General features: G+C 41.2%; 1 protein-coding gene across 14 annotated transcripts in view; it reads left to right on the top strand.

Annotated features, from left to right (window-relative positions):
• The first annotated feature begins 464 nt into the window (after positions 1–464).
• LOC133125293 (probable ubiquitin carboxyl-terminal hydrolase FAF-X) overlaps positions 465–19,675 on the top strand; it is a 67,160-nt gene continuing 47,949 nt past the window's right edge. For 12 of the 14 annotated variants that reach the window (XM_061237112.1, XM_061237111.1, XM_061237106.1 and 9 more), the window contains exons 1-2: positions 465–1,264; positions 16,523–16,776. In XM_061237112.1, coding sequence (XP_061093096.1) covers positions 16,681–16,776 — 96 coding nt within the window. In that variant the 5' untranslated portion in view covers positions 465–1,264; positions 16,523–16,680. Of the gene's footprint in view, positions 1,265–1,754; positions 1,875–4,964; positions 5,057–16,522; positions 16,777–19,675 lie in introns of those variants that run through there. The other 2 variants (XM_061237100.1, XM_061237099.1) reach the window with 2 other exon arrangements.

Here is a 19,675-nt window from a genome sequence, read left to right as displayed (position 1 = left end):
GCTTGCAAAAAGGTGCATGATAAGGTAGTGCTTCATTCTTATGCCTAAATATTTCAGTTACTCAATGGAGGCTGCACATGCCAGAAGATGACCTGGAGAAGAAGATTTTTCTGGTATTTTTTCCATCTGAGCTTGATTGCTCAGTGATTGATTACCAAGAGCCTGAATCTGAACATTGAGAGTCCAAAATACCGAGTACCTCCAACACACGATCACCTATGTTCATCCAGCTAAATGATTAATCCAATCTAGTAAAGTACCAGCCACTGGACCATGCTCATACAATGAAGATAAGTGATTCGGCACGTCACTGAAAAAAATCCCAGAAAACAAACACACTGTTAGGACCATAGGTCACATTAAAATACAAAGGTGCGGTTTTAGGATAATATCATCCTGATATTTGTCTGGCCGTAACACAGTGATGACGACATGAGCAACCGCCTGTGGCATGTGGAGAGAACTGTAACAACTGGCTAACATTTCCACTGTGCAGTCAGTACAAAATAGCCTTAGCTGTACCTTGCGTTCACAAACAGAATATCCTTGTCTTGGAACTAGGTGTACTGTGAAGATAATTTTCGCTCTCGGAACGTTCAATGTTAAATGTATCATTTTGGTTCGTGCAAAGAGCCAAAATGTCAAATGTTTTAAAACCTTGCATACGCGGAACAGACTCGTGACAGTAGGAGGCAACACGAAGGCTGGACTGGAAGCACCTCAACAACACCGTTTTTGCAGGAACGGTGAATAGCGACAAAAGCTGGTGAACATCAGCGGAGACCGAATCAAGACTGGAATTGCTCGTTCTATAATATTCTTCAGCGCCCGAAGTAAACTCCGATCACACCTATTATTCGCCAGGAATAATATATCAGCGGTCTGTTTCTGAAAAGTAAATCTGTAGTTAGTATGCACTGTGTTAAAGCGGTGGTGGGTCAGTGACTGCGCTGCCGCCATATTGAGATGAGGAAAAGCACTTGACTGACTGGCTGGAGCTGAACTGACAAGAGACCGAAGCTTGCTAGTGAGTTGGGGGGGCTGCTGTTGGTGACGCAGGAAAACACCCAAGAGCAGACAAAAAAAAAAAAGGAAAAAAAGAAAAAGGGGAAAAAAAATCAAAAGGAAGCGAGATCATCTTTTACAGGCATATTACAAGCGAGGACACTCCATATTCATCCAGATGATTTTTTTACAACGATTTTATTAAATCAAAGTCTCTGGAATAAGTTGGTGGATAGAAGAAAGTCATATCTAATTTCTGGTAAGTAGCTAGCTAACGTTAGCCAGCTGGCGAGTTCCTGTGGCTAGCTGAAATGCTTTGTTATATTTTTGTCTTTCAAATGCGCCATGATTGCACATAATTGAAGAACACTATTCGTAAAATAAAGCGCTCAAAAGGTCAGATAATAGCTGAAGATGACATGATATTGTGTGGTGCATGGATGTGTAGAAGCCGGTTGTTGCTGTAACGTTATTTTACTGTGTAGTTAGCATAGTAGGAAAATGGCTGACGGGTCCCAGTCTATAGCTACATCCCGCTCTAAATGTGTGTTATTGGCCAAAGACTGTTGTGTAAACCTATTTAAATGTTAAATGAAGAGCCCACTTTTGCATTTAACATTATTGCGATGGTCAAATAGATAGTACCGGTCTACTCAAGCGAATTGACGCTCAATTGAATTGATGTTTCTTGTGCTGTGGCCGGCGGTTTAACTAGTGGTGCTCTTGGAGCGGAACGCCATTACTGAGGTGGAGGGATGGTGGAAAGTAGGGGCTAGCTAGCAATAGCAGGCCTAGATTGAGGAGTAACGCTACGCTGGAAACTGTGGCCTTGTTGATTTTTATTGGGAGTGTGTTAACGCTAACCAGAGGTAAAGTATGATACAGTAGCAACGTTAGTTAGCTAATGTAATGGAGCAAGACGTTTGTCAACCCAAATAAAACCTAAACTGTTACATACCGGAAACGCCCATATGCATGTTAGCTTACCAAGCTAACGTTAGATGTTAGCTAGCTAACAAGCTAGTTTGCTTTTCCATTTCCGAGAGAGCGAGAAGTTGGCTAGCTACCTAGCAACCAAATACGTTTGTACCATAATTTCCCAATACCAGACAAAATATGCCCAATACATTGGAGCTAAGCTCATTTGAATGAAACATTTTTAGATAACGTGCAGGCAAGTAAGTTAACGTTACTCTTGTGTTTTAGATCGAGCATTGCATAAGTTATCATAGCTGACTTGCAATAGTTCTGCTTTCTATACAGGACAAAAGCATTTCATGTATGTGATCAGTGTTCACTGGTTAGCTAGCTAACGTCGATAGCTAGCTAGCTAGTCTATTCCTGTCCTTGTCTAAAGAAAGGAACTCCGTCGAGATGAGGGGTGTAACGTTATCGCAACACAGCTTTCTAGATTGACAAACTATTTTCCTTGTCTGTTCAGCTGTTAGCTTGCCTCAATGGGTATCTATGTTGGTTGGTCGGTAACGTTAGCTAGCTAGCCAACTATGACTACGATATGTTCATGAAGGCCTCTGGGCCAGTAGAAGAACTAACGTTAGCTAGCTTGATAGCTCCGTCGCAAATAACTTTAGCTAGCAAGATACCTGGCTCTACTTGAACGTGTAATTTAAGTAGGTAGACTAGATGGCTAACTATAAGCTATGTCATGTCATAAGCCATATTCTGACTGCTATCAGCTGGGTGGTATTTCAGTTCCCCCCCCCCCCTTAAATGGCAAGCTACCAGCTATCTGCCAATAACTTCAAGCTAACGTAGATATTGGGTATCATGACGGAGGGAAATTAACCGTTTACTAAGTTACCAACACTTACCTCGCTAACTAGCAAGTTTGCGAAATGACCTTTATGCCAATTTAACTTGCCACACGAACGTTAGCTGGCCATCTGATCGATCATAGCTATGTCGAATACCGATGGGTATTCTCGTTTTGTCTGTACTTGGCTTCCTTGCATGCCATTATTTAGGGAAGATGAAATCAGGATATGACAGTGAAACGTGAGATCGACTTTTCTCTTCATTTGAAAAGGTAGCTGGCTATGTAAAACTGTTTGGTTCGCTAGTGTCAGTTAATATGAACGCATAGCATTCACTTCATCCGAATGCATTCGTTGCCCTTGCTGACTACCGTTTTATAAAATAACGTTAGCCACATTGACGTTAGCTAATAACTTGGCACCACCCATGCAGGACTTAATATGTAAAACTACCGTTTTATAAAATAACGTTAGCCACATTGACGTTAGCTAATCACTTTGCACAAACCATGCAGGACTTAATATGTAATATTGTTTCAAAGTGATTTTGAAGTTACGTAGCAAATGTTTTTTTTATATGTATGCTTGAAAACGCAACTTTTAAGATCATTATTTGCAAGAAGGACAAGCCTGACCACTCTACAAGGGAGCGTTCCCTTTCTGTTGTTTTTGATGTGATTTCATTTTTTAATGTATGTTTTTGTGTTGCAAAGAATAATGTAATTGTACAAACTGCTTAGCTCGGCGTTGTTTTAAATCATTTTTTATTTACACGAAGCTCCAAACTCGTAATGCCCTGTACCAGACTTTGTAAAGTCGGCAGGTCTTCAGAAACTTTGATAAATGTATAACGTATCCTTAATTTCACACAAAAACGGACACAATCGAAAACATCCACAGAAACTCTAATGTTTTTAAAAAGAATCCAAAATGCTCATGTTAACCATGCTCAAACCTTGAATTGATATGGCACAATAAATATTTACATATCATGCTTGGTGCTTCTTCCAGATAAAAGACTTGGATTAAGTCATGTATTTCTCTGTTCAGCTATTTTTCTGAGTACTGATGACCGTTTGCAATGTTAATTCCTGAATTTCACTACCATAAATGAATGAATCATAAAATATCAGATTTAAACTTGACCACAGTTCTTTGTTAAACTAGCTTCCCGAATAGAGTTCCTGTGGGAATTGCAGCAATGCTCATTGCTTTTGCTTTCATACTAGCACATCTTGAAATCATTACTACTCAGGTAATTCACATGAAAAATGTAATATTTGAAAATGATAATCCAGTTTTCTCAATATGAGCTGGATAGAACAGTTGGTTAATGCAACTTAGTCTTCATTTCTCATTTGGGCCTTTAACCCTTACTTCTGCTCCTTGACCAAGAGGCAAGAGCTTAGTTGGAGTAGATATTGAATCCATAATGTTTTGGACAAATGTATGTATCCATAATGTATTTGCCTCTGTACTCCACAAAAAAAATCACATGTGGATATAAGTGCACATTGTCAGATTTTAACAAAGGGCATATTTATGCATTTTGGATTCACCATGTATAAATTAGAGCACACACACACACACACACACACACAATTCAGGGCTCCGTAATGTTTGGCACACAGCGATTTGTGAATGAGAGTATTCATGTTTAGTATTTTGTTGCATATCCTTTGCACGCAACGATTGGTTGAAATCTGCAATTCATGGACATCAGCAGTTGCTGGGTGTCTTCTGTGATGCTCTACCAGGGCTGTATTGCTTTAGCAGCATGTTTGGGATCATTGTCTTGCTGTAGAATTAACTACCAATGGGTTTTAAGGCATTGAACTTGAGCAGATGGGATGTAGCTATACACTTCAGAATTACCATCAGCAGTTATATCATGCGAGAAGATAAGTGAGCCAGTGCCTTTGGCAGCCATACATGCCCAGGTCATAACACCCCTACCACCTTGTTTCACGGATGAGGGGCTATGCTTTGGATCATGGGCAGTTCCTTCTCTCCTCTGTGATTTGCTTTTGCCAATCACTCTGATATGTTAATCTCCCTCTAATCTGTCCACAAGACCTTTTTCCAGAACTGTGGTAGCTCTTTTAAATACTTCTGGGCAAACTGTAACCTTCCTAAACCTGGCCATTCTGTTTTTGCGGCTAACCACTGGTTTGCATCTTGCAGGGTCGCCTGTATTTCTGTTCATGAAGTCTTCTGCGGACAGTGGTCATTGACAAATCCACAACTGACTCCTGAAGAGTGTTTCTGTCAGACAGGTGTTTGGGTATTTTTCTTTATTATGGAGAGAGTTATTCTGTTGTCAGCTGTGGAGGTCTTCCTTGGCCTGCCAGGCCCTTAGTAAGCTCACCAGTGCTCTCTTCTTAATTATGTTCCAAACAGTTAATTTCGGTAAGCCAATGGTTTGACTGATGTATCTAACCGTTTTATTCTTGTTTCTCAGTCTCACAATGGCTTTCATTGGCACAACTTTGGTCCTCAAGTTGATAAACTGCAGTAATTGTTTATACTACGTATAAATGCAGATTTTTCTACATGGTGAAACCAACTAGAAACCACATGTTAATTGCGTGATTCCAAATCTAAAATTGTGGCAAATCAAGACACAATGGGTTTTTGTCCCAAATATTATGGATGGAGGGCACTGTATACTCAATAAAGAACATCAGAACATTGGCCTCATTTGATTTGTCATTCTAGAGATATTGGTTCTTTTTTATGTGCCACCTACTCCTTATTTAAGAGCCAATATCTCTAAAATGACCAATCCAATGAGGCTAATGTATTGGGTGTTCTTTATTGAATGTATAAAAAACAATTTTTACACAAAATTTACACAAAATTGGAGTCATCAGCTCCCACATCTATGGTTGATTTTTCATGGAATGACCCTTTTATAATTTTGTAGCGGAATCATAATTTTATTTTCAACTTTCTTTTGAAAAGGGTGATAATGGAAGGCAGTTTCAATTACCATTCTCTAGGTATTGTCAGACATTTATTTATATGAGCGCTCTTTCTTACAAGTGTGATCATCAGTTGATTGGCAGGCTTGCATGACTAGCTAGCTTGGCCAATGTTGCTGTGTGATCACTTTAAATGTTTTTATTTGATCCTTGTAATCTTCCCATCCAAAGTCATATAGCCTACCAGGGCAATCAGGAATACTCATTAGCTTGTTAGCTATTTTTGGTCTGTAGAACTCATGTTATTTCTCACAAAAGACATCACTGATCACTCAAGCTCAGGGGAATTTATAACACAACTGGAACATTTTGACGTTTCTCTTGTTTCAAAATTCTGTATTTTATGCGTTTTACAATTTGACTACTTCAACTTATATACCATATTGTCACTAAAATGCTCCTATGTCTCACCTCGTCCTGGGTGGGTTCTTGTCTGACGTCAAAGGACGGAGCTCGCATTCCCAAACACAGAAAAAGACTGGGGCTTCCTGAGTGCGTGCTTAAGTTGTTGGCTAGAGTTCCTGGGTTTCAGTTTCCTATGATTTCCTGGCCTGTAGCCCCAAGTGGAAACGTGGCTAATGCTCATCAGTTGTCTGTGCCTCCCACGATAGCCTTGCTGTGGGATTGTATGATTTTGGAGCGGATAGTCGGTTGTGGTATGAACTAGATTAGCAGCAAAGGGTAGTGTTTCACATCACCATATTGTTTCTTCAGAACAGTAAATGTAGGCTGGTTATTTTATGCTGGTAGATATACTGTATGTGTTTATTTGTTATTTTTGTTATATTGTATACATCTGGGAGATGGTGTGTAAAGGGCATGTTCTCGCTAACCAGTGAGTGCAGGTTCTTCAGTGCAAGTGATTTGAGTGCGAGTTCTTATTAAATTCTTAGTCATAGCTTAGCCAAAAAGAGAAACTGGGGGGGGGGTAGTCACTCATTTTTGATTCCTCAGCAAATCCAAGGCCACAGGAGGTACTAAGGACTTTGAATTTCAACTCCTCAGATGTCTGGAAATGAGATCATTCACTGCACTGCACTGGAATGGTGTATGTTACTTGTTTAAATCTCATTACTTTGAAGTCAGGATTTGATGATTTTTTTGATCAGTCGAACTTGACTGACTTTGTACACATCCTTGAGAATATTATCTGTGAAATGTTTTTTGGGATATAAAACAAACATAATCCTAAAATTCTTAGTGGTGGAGTTTTAGAATTTTTGAGGGGCTGTTGCTTTCAGGCTCAGAAGCTTCTTGCACATAGGAATAGAGCTGGACAATTAATTGAAAATGAATAGTTATCAACGTATCCCCAACCAACCTACTTTTGCTAATGTCGGTATGTTCGATAAAAACGTTTTAAAACTTATTTGTGAGAAAACTGTTGCTCAACTTGCGCTGTGTGAACTATCCATTTAAGCTACAGTGGGCTGTAATGCCTTGTCACAGTATGAGTATTAAAGTTAAGATGAGAGAATGTGATATTTGCAGCTCATGTTAGTCATCTCCAGTCAGTGACGCTAGAAAGCATGTAGTTTTATGCCCTCATTAGCTGCTGAATTGTATTTGAATGTAGCTAGATGGCTTATATTCTGTTATATTTGATTGAATATTTATGTTTATGTACTGTGTAAGATTTGAGACACTTAGATTGAGTTTGTATGTGCATTGTGCAATATGTTCCTCATAGATAATAATAATAATAATAATAATCTTACATTTAAATGTGCTAATTGTTAATTTGTTAGTGTGTGTTAAATAACTAATTATAATATTAAATGTTTAAACTTTGTTTAGCTGAATGATTTCCTAAATATGCTTGTAATACATAGCGATAAGATGAGGTGCCTGCAAGCTTGCCTTTATTGTCAGGAAGCTGTGATGGTAGTTGTGTTGTTTTTTAACCACAAAAAGTATTGTGTGTTTATTAGGTAATCAAGGTTATCGAGGTAAATGTATCAAATGATCATAATATTGATTTGAGGCCATATCGCCCAGCTCAACATGGGACATATTTCCCACACTTCAGTATTCCTAGCAGTTGGAAATGGTAGAATACACATTTTCTCTGCCGTTCTTACATTTTGCATTTTTTGCACCTCGTGAATAGCCTCTGTCGTTCTCACTAAAATCCCAGGCAGTGACTCCCATAAGCTAGGCGAAAAACTTCCTTCCTTCCTTCGAAATTCCTCAATTATAGAAAATGAATAGCTTTGCAGTGCTGCACAGTATCACGATGACTTGGTATAGGACTATGTGTGAAAATGCCATAAAACCTTCATGGAGCTCCCTCATTCTCTTTTTTATTTTTTATTTTTCTCCCCATCAGTTGTAACCAAATTATTATTATTTTTTTTATTTTATTAATTTTTTAAAATTATTTTTATCCGATATATATATATATATATTTTTTTTTTTCTTTTTCTCCCAATTTGGTAGCCAATTGGACCCCGTCTGATTCAATTAGAGCCAGTATTAGATACACGGCCCACACCCCGTCCCTCGGCGGCCAACGGGAGAGCGACACGCCTTCTTCAAGCCGTCTCGCCTCCCAAGCTGTAACCGTGATTCCGAGGCGCCCGAGGTGCTTGTTTGTGCGCCTATCTACTAACCCTCCCTCTGGAGCAGCGAGCCAATTATTGCTGCTCCACGTGAGCCGGCCAAACTTGGCTTTTGGCAGGACCGAGAATCGAACCCCGGTCCCCGGTGTGCAACTGCAGCGAACTGCAACCGCGAGTCTGCTGCGTCTTAGCCTGTTGCGCCACCGCGGCTCGTAACCAAATTATTAAGATATGTTTGAAGCATTTTGAAAAGTTTGTTTTAAGTTGACTAACTTTTGGCTTTAGGCTTACATGTTTACTTTCAACAGATTGCTTTTATTAGAAATGTATGTGTGACTGAGCTGAACATAGCCTGGTGTCGCAGTGAAAAGAAATACACATTCCAGAGTGTGCTTTGATTTCTCTTCCATTGCAGTAACCCTGACTAATGGCGATTCAATTCCATCCACAAACTTTGACAAGTGAGGTATAACGTCAACATGAGTGATAGTGTACCACGGGGTGCAGTGCCTGTCAACATTGTTGACATGTTTTAAAACGATGTTAACACTGACGCCCAGAATACTGACGTGCTTTGGTTGAGACTTAGCGTAGATGTACACAGTTAGCACAGTTTTCGAAAAAATGGCACATAAAGGTCTGTGGATGTCTGTGAGTAAACGTGTCATTGTGTATTTGCAAAGAGACGTCACTGTTGAGTTCTTCAAATGTAAATTTGCCACATCTTGCCCCTCTGAGGTCTATTGTATCAGCAGACCTCTAGAAAACCTGTCAAATCTCCAATCTCTTCCATTTGAATGGCTCCTTTAAAGTGAACTACTGAATATTTTTCAGGTTAAGTAGCGCAAGTGGACATATTCTAGTTGGAAATCAGCTTAGGGTGATTTCGGGGCTGGTATCAAAGTATTTTTATGCAGTTTTCAATATTTGGTTGCAAGGTTATTTATTTGAGACAGACTGTCAGGTGCTCTATTTCACAATTGATTAGAATACAGTGTGCTCAACTCACAACTCCAAAAACTTTACTTGGTCCCCGGCTCAGAATGATAGAAATATGGAAATATGCAGTCCAGAAAGCAATGGAAACCCAGCACTATTGAATATGTATTTTTAATTGTATCGGCAGCAATGCAAAATATGTGTGGATGTTTCAACTATGCAGCCTCCATCAGCATTGAACAAACAGTCATTCCAGGTGGCATCATATAGTCCTAATGGCAGGTAGTCATGTGACTTAATCAGTTACAAATCTCCCCTCATTTACACACAATTGCCTAAAGAAAGTGGCCGTGTTTGCAACTGCATCCTACTCGTTCTACATTTCAATGAAATTGGTTTGAATTTTAATATGAGTAGTATGCGGTTTCCAACATAGCCAATGACGGTGCAGAGAGAACATAAATCCAGGCATAACAGAGTGCTGTAAATCTTTAGTTTGTAAGCAAAGAGATGTCTGTTGATTCCAGATGGGGTGGTTTGAGTATTTCATCTCAATTGCTGATCTCCTTAGTTAACAGAGAATGGTGTGAGGAAAAAAAACAAAACAAGAAGCATCCACTGAGTGACAGTTCGGTTATAAAAACACCTTGTTAATGAGAGAGTTCAGAGGAGAATGGCCAGACTGCTTTAAGCTGACAGGTAGGCGTCATTAACCATGCATTAGTGGTAAGCAGAAGAGCATCTCTGACCACGCAACTCGTTGAACCTTGAAAGGGATCGGCTACTGCAGCAGAAGAGCAATATGTCTTAAAAAAAGTCTTACAAATACCCAATAAAGTTGTCACTGAGTGTATCTTATAAAGCAGTGGTGCATTATAGTTTTTACAACTGTACATTAAGGTAGGAAAACAACATTAACAACTTTCCAAACAATAAATGTGGACCGTATTGTTCCTATAAATAGCTAGCTAGTCTTGCAGAATGCCAGGAGGAAACAGGAAGTGGTGATGCATGACAAAGTTACTGTAATGTGAAGTTCAGGCATTAGAGTCCAGTCGGTGTGCAGCTGTCATTTTCTGGCTCTGTAAAGGGATAGAAAACTGCTTGGCAAAATTAGGACAAATGATTTGACTAGAATTCTTGGAAATGTGTTGCAGCTTGCTAAAAGCATTTAAATTGGTGTGTTGCCAGGAACGTCAATAGCATTTTAAATTGTACATTGCCAAAAAAAAAGAATTAAATTGCCTTCACCAAGAGTTGGTGCACAGTGCTTTTGAGAAGCGGTTTGCTTGGGAGCAGTTTACCATTTAGCCTTAATAATAAGTTTCTCAAATGGTCTCATATTTTGCCCGAAGTTTGTTTGGTTCCAGCTAATCTGTGCATCCAGTATGGCAGCAGAGAGGGAATGGGGTTATCCGTGGGTTCAGTCAGCCCCTCACGGGCAACCCCTCATCAGCCATGTCTGTCGGCTGCACAATTACAGTGACACTCGCAAGAACACATTTTTGTTTAGGGTAAAGATACTAACCTATATTTATCCATCATCCAATTTTGTAGAATGACTAATATTTCTGGTGTTTACATTTTGCATTGCTCCCAATAATTAATTGTATCTATATTTCTATCCATTTTAGCAATTTACTCAGTGTGTATATAACAATTTTTTACATTTTTTTATTCAAATAGTTTATTATAATAGTTAAGCTGTCCGTGCCTCTACGGACTGCTCAAAGCACAGTTAGGCAGCATTTGTTATGTATAGCTTAAACTGTAGGAGGTAGGTCCCCAAAAGCTGATACAGAAAAAAATGACCCTAACATATAGGCCTATTTTGTTCTCCTAATGTACATATACTCAGATTAATTTGGTTGCAAAATTATACGTGGTTTTACATTTTTTTTATTTTGTATTTTCAACCATGGCAATTGTGTCATGTAATCATTCTGTCAAATATTGACCAGAAATGAAGACAATATAATACCTGTGGCCTAACCCCTTTAATTAAGCTGACACCGTTCAAGTGCTTGGGATGAAGTGTTGAAAAGAAAATGGCAAACTGAACCCTGAACCTGTCTGTTACCTCTCAAGTGATTGTCTTGATGTGTGACCTTTTCCTCCCTCACTAACATCTTTTGTGACACAATTCCATGTTGCTCACAGAAATGCTGTATTGTAAGGCAGAAGCTTCGATCACACATTCACGGCTTTTCTTTTTTCATCGTAGCATACCTACAGCTGATATCTGGCAATGGTATTCTTTTAATTGTGGTTTAGTGCATGCATGCCCGCCCATCTGTCCAATTTGTTTTCCCACCTTTGAGAACACATCCCAGTGATGTTTTTAGATGCATGGCAGCTATAAATTCTGACATACTGTACAGTAAGTATTTTGTCAGTGACACGTTACTGTGGTTATAGTGCAGACTTGTAGCCTTAACGTTCCATATTGGGTGAACAGTGTTGGAATTGTAGCCGTTGTTATATATATAATTTTTGTTTTATTTCAACTTTTTGTTTGCTGGGGTATAGAGCAAAAACAACAAAAAAATGTATCACTGTCCAAATACTTATGTTTCAGTAAAGTGGAGGAGCAGTATTAAAACCAGCCATGCAAGAGCTTCTTAAAAAAAAGAAAAAAAAGAAAAGAAATGTGTGTATATATATATATATATATATATATTTTTTTTTTTAAAGAAGCTCTTATATATGTATATGTATGATGATTACTGAGTGTTCATTTCATTAAGGTGCTTGATAAATCTTCCCTTTTTCACTGTTGACCCATTATTAAGATACTTCGAATAGGGGGAGGGAATTGTTTATTTTCCAATGGATAAGTTTTTCAATTTAACAGAGCCATCCATTCGTGTCAGCCTACGACTCGTCTGCCCATGTTGTTTTCCTGAGACTGTCAGAGTCAGCTGCTCACAATGGACAGCTTAATATCCCAAACTCCTATAAAATGCCGGGATTACGTCATCTCCGCGCGTCTGCCGCAGAGCGCACTAACCTGACCGGTATCTCTGTCGAAGTCGGCAACAGCCATTTTGACACTCCTTCTTTGAGTAAAACCACTTGAGGCTCTTGGAGTAAAATGTGATTTTGTTATTCAGTGACACCCAAGTCGTTAAGAGCCTTTACATAATGGCGCATGCCAAAACGCTGGCACAGATTTTAGGAGCGGTTAATCTAAACATAGCGATTTGCAACCGGATTTGAACTGGCTGGTGCTGCCCAGCCTGCAATTTGGAACATAAGGGAGGTTATGGTGTCAAACAATCTCAGCCAGTTAATAAGGCTGACTGGGGAAGGACATGGCAGACAATCTAGTGACCGGCCGGCGTAATGAGCCAGCCGGTCTGTGAGTCCACCTTGTTCCGTTGGAAAACGGGCTCTTTATTCAACCGTGGGCGGCCTCAGTGTCTGCAGGTATTTGTGGTTTCCTTTCAATCAGCTGCCAATTAAGGCCTCGGGAACAAGGTATGTGGATTCTTAGCCAGTCAACAATGAGTCACTGGTGCTGAAACGCACGGAGAACTGGCAGACACTGCAGCCCACCCCTCTTCTGGCCATTGAAAATAAGATGGAGTTTCAGCACTTAAACGCCCACATGCATAGTTTTCCTGTGTTTCAGCTTTTCATTTCATCTTGGTGCTTTGGATTTTTGTTCCTTAATGATTCAAATTTTTTTTTAATTACATTTTGGTTAAAGTATGCATATTTTACAGACAAAGTGCTATTTATCCGAGCTGTTCCTAAAATTATTTCCCTTGTGACATGACATATGTTTTTTGCATAATTATCGGATGACGTCGCAAAATGATGCAGAGTCCTGACCTTTGGTCTCGGGGCTGCTCTGGGGGCAGGGTTTAAAATAAATAAATAATATAAACTATGTCCCTGCTCTTTGCGAAGGTTTTATGGATGTTTCAGATACTAAAACCAGCAAGGGAAAGCTGTTTCATGTGGCCCTTTTAAAGAGATTGTAACTTTCTTTTAATATGTTGGTTCCGTTTCCATATACGTTTTCAATTTGTCAAGGCAGTCTTTTTATGCGATGAAATCTCTAGTTTCTAAGTTTCTGATAAACAGACAGCTTCACAATTCGATCCATCGGATCATTTGGGCAGCTTGTCCAGCAAAGTTCATTTAGTGGTGTAGTACTGTACTAATTATGACTGATGTGTCTGCTTTGTGGTGAATTATGACAGAGATAAGTATCGGTGGGTATAATTGCAAATCTAATGCCTGATATAATAAAAGTGAGGCAGTGAAGTTTTTTTTATTCTGGATTGTTTTGTTGAAGATGAATACAAGAAATCTGCCATATGAGGTGGCATATATGAAGGGGATAATGGCGGTTGGAAAAATTGCTGCAAAAATGTATCCTCCTGCTATGCCAGTTTCATTTGTTTTCACCATAACACTCATCCTCCAGGCCTTTGACCTTCTTGCTGTCACATAATAAAAGCTTGTGGTCACTCAAGTCTAAAATTCAGGGGTGAGAGATGTTAGTTTAATACATTTCTAAGTCGAAAATAAAAAATTCCTTTTGATGTGAAGACCGTCATTTCAAGTACGCTAACTGGAGGTCTGACGCGGCTTGTCCATTCTTGGGCCAGTTACGTAACCATATGACTTAGTCCTTCCAGTAAATCAGACTCAGAACTGTAATAGGATCGAGAGCACAATATTTGATAGTTATGACATATTGAGACGCCGGCCTGAGAGCTAGATGCCTTATTAACAAAGAATTCATGTTTCTAACTTCAGTTTCCCAGGGGGTGAGTGGGCTCGTTTTGATCTTTCATTGATCTATTATTGTGTTATTGTGAGTTCGGTTTGTGGAGTATTCAGTTTTTGTTCTTCCAGTTTTCAACTGCAGTGCAATGTGTGATATGTGTCTCTTTGGAGAGGTTCCTGACAACCTGCTGAGGCTGGATATGGCATTCGCCGTAATTGGTTATTTTTCATGTTTTTAAACTTTTCATATCGTCCTCAGCATTTGCTTTGTGTTCATACTGATAAGTAAAAAAGATATAATTATATTTTTAAAAATTGGTCATAGTTCACATATTTTAGGATCAGCCTACTATTTTTCCAAGCTGTTCGTAAAACAATGACGCATGTTTTCGCATAATTATCGGATGACATTGCTAAATATAAACCTCTGCGCCCACATAATCTGCTTCTTCGAGACCGAGCCAAAAGCCTTTTGAGAACCCTTTGGATCTTCTAAATTAGTAAGTTATTTACTGGTTATTTTGCTCCTAGGTCCCTCTCCTTCACTGTTATATTATCTCCCTTTATCACTGCTCTCCATATTAAAACAGAAAACTGACCGCAGAGGGGGAGGGGTTAGGGACTTTTCAAAAGAATCACGTCACTGCTCGTTGCAAATTTGGTTTGTGGGTGTTTTAGATACTCAAACCAGGAAGAGAACGCTGATGCATGTGAGCCTTTTAAAGCAGAAGAAAACACTTTCAGCAACTCCAAACAAACGTGCACAGTGGTTTTTACATATGTAAGGATTGTTTTTCCTACCAATAAGTATTATTATAAATATAATTATGATCAAATAATGTTCAGTTGGTACCGTTTGCGGTTGCACCTGAGCCTGCTGTGCTCAAGGAAATTGCCGCACTGGTTTAGCATTGAGAAGGAAAGAAGTAAATCTCCATATGGCCTACATACACTTCACCCCTGTTCCTCAAATCATGGTCCTCAAGGGCCAAGACCTGCTGGTTTTCTCCCCTCTCTTTTCCTGGGAGTGAAGTCTGGCCAATCAGTAGCACTGATTGAAGGGAGAAGGGAGGGAAAAGAGAACCAGGACCCGATTTGGATTCGAGGGCCAGATTTTATGATCCCTGCACTACGCCATGTCCAAAAGACCAGTCCCAAAATCATAAGATTATCTTGGCAGTGTAAAAATAATTAAAATGTGTAAGTATAAGTCTATAAAGAAATAGCCTTGTGCTTCATTAACTTTGGGGGGGGGGGGGGGGGGCTCTTTAAGTGCCAGGTTTTAATTTTGCTAATGGCAATATTTAGGTGGCAATTAAAAATCATATTGTATTTGGCTGTGCAGGTGGCAGTGAAAAATCGCATTCTATTATGTTGACTACCACACTGAGACTGCACACTGTGTCTCCAAGCCTAATGAGGGACCCAATGTAGGCGAGCACTGTGAAAAATGGCTTCACGGCAAAATAATGCAGAAAACTGAAGCAGCAGAAACCCTGCTCTAAAGTTTTGGGCTCGATAGTCTTGAGGGCTTTTCTTTGCCTGCCCTTTGGCAGAGAACGACTGAGGGGGAAAAAAATGTCACTTTCACTGCAGCTTTTAATTTAGTTTTTAGGCCTATATTAACCCTGTAAATCATTGTCATAGCCTACCTCTGAACCTGCTCATGGAGGTCCTCGCCTAAGGCAGTTTGTTGTGAATGTTTTAGATTTCTGCTAAGCTTTGAGAACGAACACTTTTTTTGTTTCTTGAAAATTATGCCATTTTAAATTTGAATAAAACCTTCTTTGCATTCTTATGTTGTTTTGAAAGCATCTCCTGAAACAACCATGACACTAAAACTAGGCCTAAGGGTCTCTGAGCAGTGCAATGTGTGAATGAGACTGAAAGTTTCTAAACCTTCTGATCTGTGCACAATGAGAATGACACTAAAACTAAACCCCAATGGGTCTGGGCTGTACAAAGGGAATGATCCTTTGGCCAACTCAATCTGAACTGTACAAAGTGTGAATGATTCTGAAACTAGCTGTACAAAGTGAGTGTCAGACACTTGGCCTAAGTGGCTCTGAGCTGTACAGAGTGAGTATAACACTAAAACTAGACCTCAGTGGTGCTGATATGTGCGAAGTGAGAATGATACTAGACGTCTGTGGTTCTGAGCTGGGCCATATGGGGATGACATGGAAACTAGACCTCAGTGGTTTTGGGCTGAATAACGTGAACGATCCGATGGCCAAGTCGCTCTGAGCTGTACACAGTGTGAATGTTGCTATCCCGGAGAGGCTCTGAGCTGTACACAGTGTGAATGGTACTATCCCGGAGAGGCTCGGAGTTGTACAAAGTGTGAATGATATGAAAGCTGGATCTAAGTAATGAGCGTAAGGGAGAATGAGAATGAAGCTAGGCCTAAGAGGTGTTGGGACAGCTGTACTAATGAGACTGGAAATACACTGGACCTAAATGGTGGCCTGGGCCATCTCATGGCTTACTCTCGTTTTTTCCTTTTGTCTTGCAGGTTATGCAATGGTCTCTGCAAATCGCCCAGTGCTCCAGGTGCTGCGTTCGTATACAGATGTGTGCCGGCTCTCCGCTATCCCCGAGGAGGCAGTGATCTCGTCCCTAGAGCCAGCGACATAAGCGGACAAGATTGCAAAGATCTGCCCCGTGTCGAGCATGACGGCCACGACCCGTGGCTCCCCTGTGGGAGGGAACGATAGCCAGGGCCAGGCTCCGGATGGGCAGACCCAGCCCCCGCTCCCCCAGAACCAGGTCCGTACCTCCTCTTCCCCCCAACCCCCCCCCCCCCCCCTTCCAGCGAGACGGAACCACGGCCGCGGGCGGTATGGTGAAACTCTAGACCGTACACCGTGCGTGGGTTCACGGCCCGGAGAATGGGTGCTTTTATCGATGACTGATGGCTCTTCTGATTGAGGCTGCTGGTCTTATGGGGTTTGCACAGCGTACGTAATTCAGAGATTCAGTGCACCTGCATGTCGTGTTGCATTTGCAGAAGTGCCTTGGGGTTTCCCCCTGTAGTTTGTAGCGGTGGGTATGTGTGGTAAACATGTGAGTGGTAAACACTCTGTGTTTCTCAGGATGCGTGAGGGTGTTTTAGAAACCACTGCGGTCTGGTTAGGTATTCGGTGGAAATAATGTTTCTTCCAAGGACACTGTGACTGCCAGCTTGAAACATTTTCAACATTTCTCAAGTCCTAATCCACCAATGACATCAGCAGTTATTATGCATTCTTTCCACGTGCTGCTTGTGAACTACCAGGTTTTGGAACACATACGGTCTGCTTGTGTCATCAGAGATTCAGTGCGAGTCTATGTGATCGACAAGATTGTTTTTATTCTGTAAGTTAGAAAAACTTGCCATTCCCCACTTATCAGCTGTCCAAGTTTTGATGTGGTCTGGGCTTAATGCTTTGTAAGAGGTTTTTTTAAATTTAATTTAATTCATTAATTACATTTTTTTCTTTTAATAAATCCACTGGTTGTATAGCAGAATGGTAGTCAGGCTTCATGTGTGACGATGAGATGTGGTCTAACTGTGGCTCATGGCCACTGTGTAAGAGAGATGTGGTCTAACTGTGGCTCATGGCCACTGTGTAAGATTAGGATTTTTTTTAATTAGGCAAAGGAGCTGCACTTTTCTTTCATATGTTTATATGATTTGCATTCATTAGTTTAAAGTGTACTCGTAAAAATGGTCAACTGGGTTTCCTGGAGATTGACTCACCGGCAGCTGATGATGACGTGTACATTTTCAGTCGAGTAAACTGGGTCAATCAAAAGCGATTTGGAGAGCAAACTGCTACCCGGCTTATCATTGTTCTCCCGCTGCGCCGCCGTCTGATTGGCAGCTCGGCACTGCATCTCCGTGGCGACCAATGAGTGGCGGCGGTTGTGCGGGGAGGGGAGAAAGCCGCACTGATATCTCGGCGTAGAGAAGGGGACGGGGAATTGTTCGCTTGGCGTGTCGAGTGTTCCTCTCCGCTTTGGTTGGTGTGAGCCCTGCGTGGAGAGCTGTCTGACCGCGCTTCATTCAATCCCCGTAACAAGCCCGGGATTGCTTTTGTGATGTAGCGCTCTGCGTCTGAGCGCATTTCAGTCACCCGAACTAGTCCGGGCTGCTAATGTGATATATATAATGTGTTAATTCTCCTCTTTTGTGCCCCGTCAGCACACTTTCAGACAAAGGAGCAACGGTAGGGGTTCCTTCTGGGTCAGTTAACCTCTGAAAGCAAAAGCCTGGGTTTTTTTCCGGGTAGTTCAAAAAGAAAGTTCACTGGAAAAGTCCACTATACTAAGTAAAACTACCATTAATTTTTTAAGGATTTTGTTCTATGCATTTCAAGAGTTTCCATTCAACATATTTGTTTTGGAGCATATTTCTGGCATAGGGCCAGCATGAACATGAACTTTGCCAAGCCTCCTAAGCAGATGGGAACATCAGTTATCCCCCCCTCTCCCCCCCCCAGCCACCCAGCTCTTCTCCACAATTTGGAATGGCCAATCGTATATCAGTGCTCGTAGCTCTGGATTTCACCAACGCGTTCACCTCCAAAGCACGCAATGTCAAACGCCACTTCCTGTCACACTGCCGCAAATCTCTCACACATGCGAGTTGGAGGAGGTAGCTTCATGTGCTGCTTTGGCCAGCAGGCCGTGGGTGTCCATCGACCTGTGGTCGTCGCCAGAGAAGGACAAAATGTGGATCCCTACCCTCTGAGCTCTTCCTAACCCCCGGCTGCCAGCAATTTGGTGTCACCCTGCTCTAGCCATAGTCAGCATTGGCATGGTTGAAATTTGATCTCTGGGCTGTTGGGCCTGTCCATGCATGGGAATGAGAATGGTGCCTTTACTGGATGATCGGCCCAGCGGTCTCTGCTTGTTTGTTATCCGATTTATACGATAAGGGAACGTATCCATGTCCTGTTTCATCCTTATGAAGGAATACAGATGGCCAATTTGTGTTTGGAGACGCAAATCGAATTGCGTGTTCTCGCCGCAGTTGCGCTTGGCTAATTGCTCCGATCCGATTTGTAGTTGCACCTTTTCCGGTCCTGTTGCTCGAGAGACCGCTGAAGTAGGCAAATATTGTTAATGTAGCATAAATGTAGCGAAAAGTGATCTGACATCTTGCTCAGAGGGGAAACGAGTTCTGGTAGTAGTTCATTGGGAAAGGCAAAGGGATCTTTTCATCTCATGTGCTAAATATTCCGGATTTTTCACTATTTTTCTCCTTGAGTAACCTCCGCCTCTGAGCTTTTTGGATATTTTGAACTGTAGTCCCACTTGGAGACTTTTTATTTATTTATTTAGCCTCCATTTTTCATGCAGGAGAGTATAGACAAGCATGTGATGTCACCAGCTGCTTTTCATCTTTTCACACTGCAGCCCCCGAGCAACGCGTTCACAGATATCAGTCTTGGAGCGGGGCTCTTCATATCCGCAGCCTTATGCCTGCAGACCGCGGGCAGCAATCGGCAGAGGGCGATGAGACTGGGACCCTGGCCAACGGAACCCTCTCTAACCCTCGGCTACAGGCCACAGTTGGTCTCCGGCACAGTTGGGATTCCAGTCTCGCACCTCGGGCACCGCTTGCAGGCGGAGAGAGGAAGCTTAGTATGATGGCTATCGGCTAGGGGGTTCAATGCCAGCG

Source organism: Conger conger, chromosome 3 (assembly GCF_963514075.1).
Source record: "Conger conger chromosome 3, fConCon1.1, whole genome shotgun sequence".
Taxonomy (NCBI): domain Eukaryota; kingdom Metazoa; phylum Chordata; class Actinopteri; order Anguilliformes; family Congridae; genus Conger; species Conger conger.
Note: the sequence above shows the minus strand (reverse complement) of the source record. Positions and strands in the feature narration are given on the sequence as shown.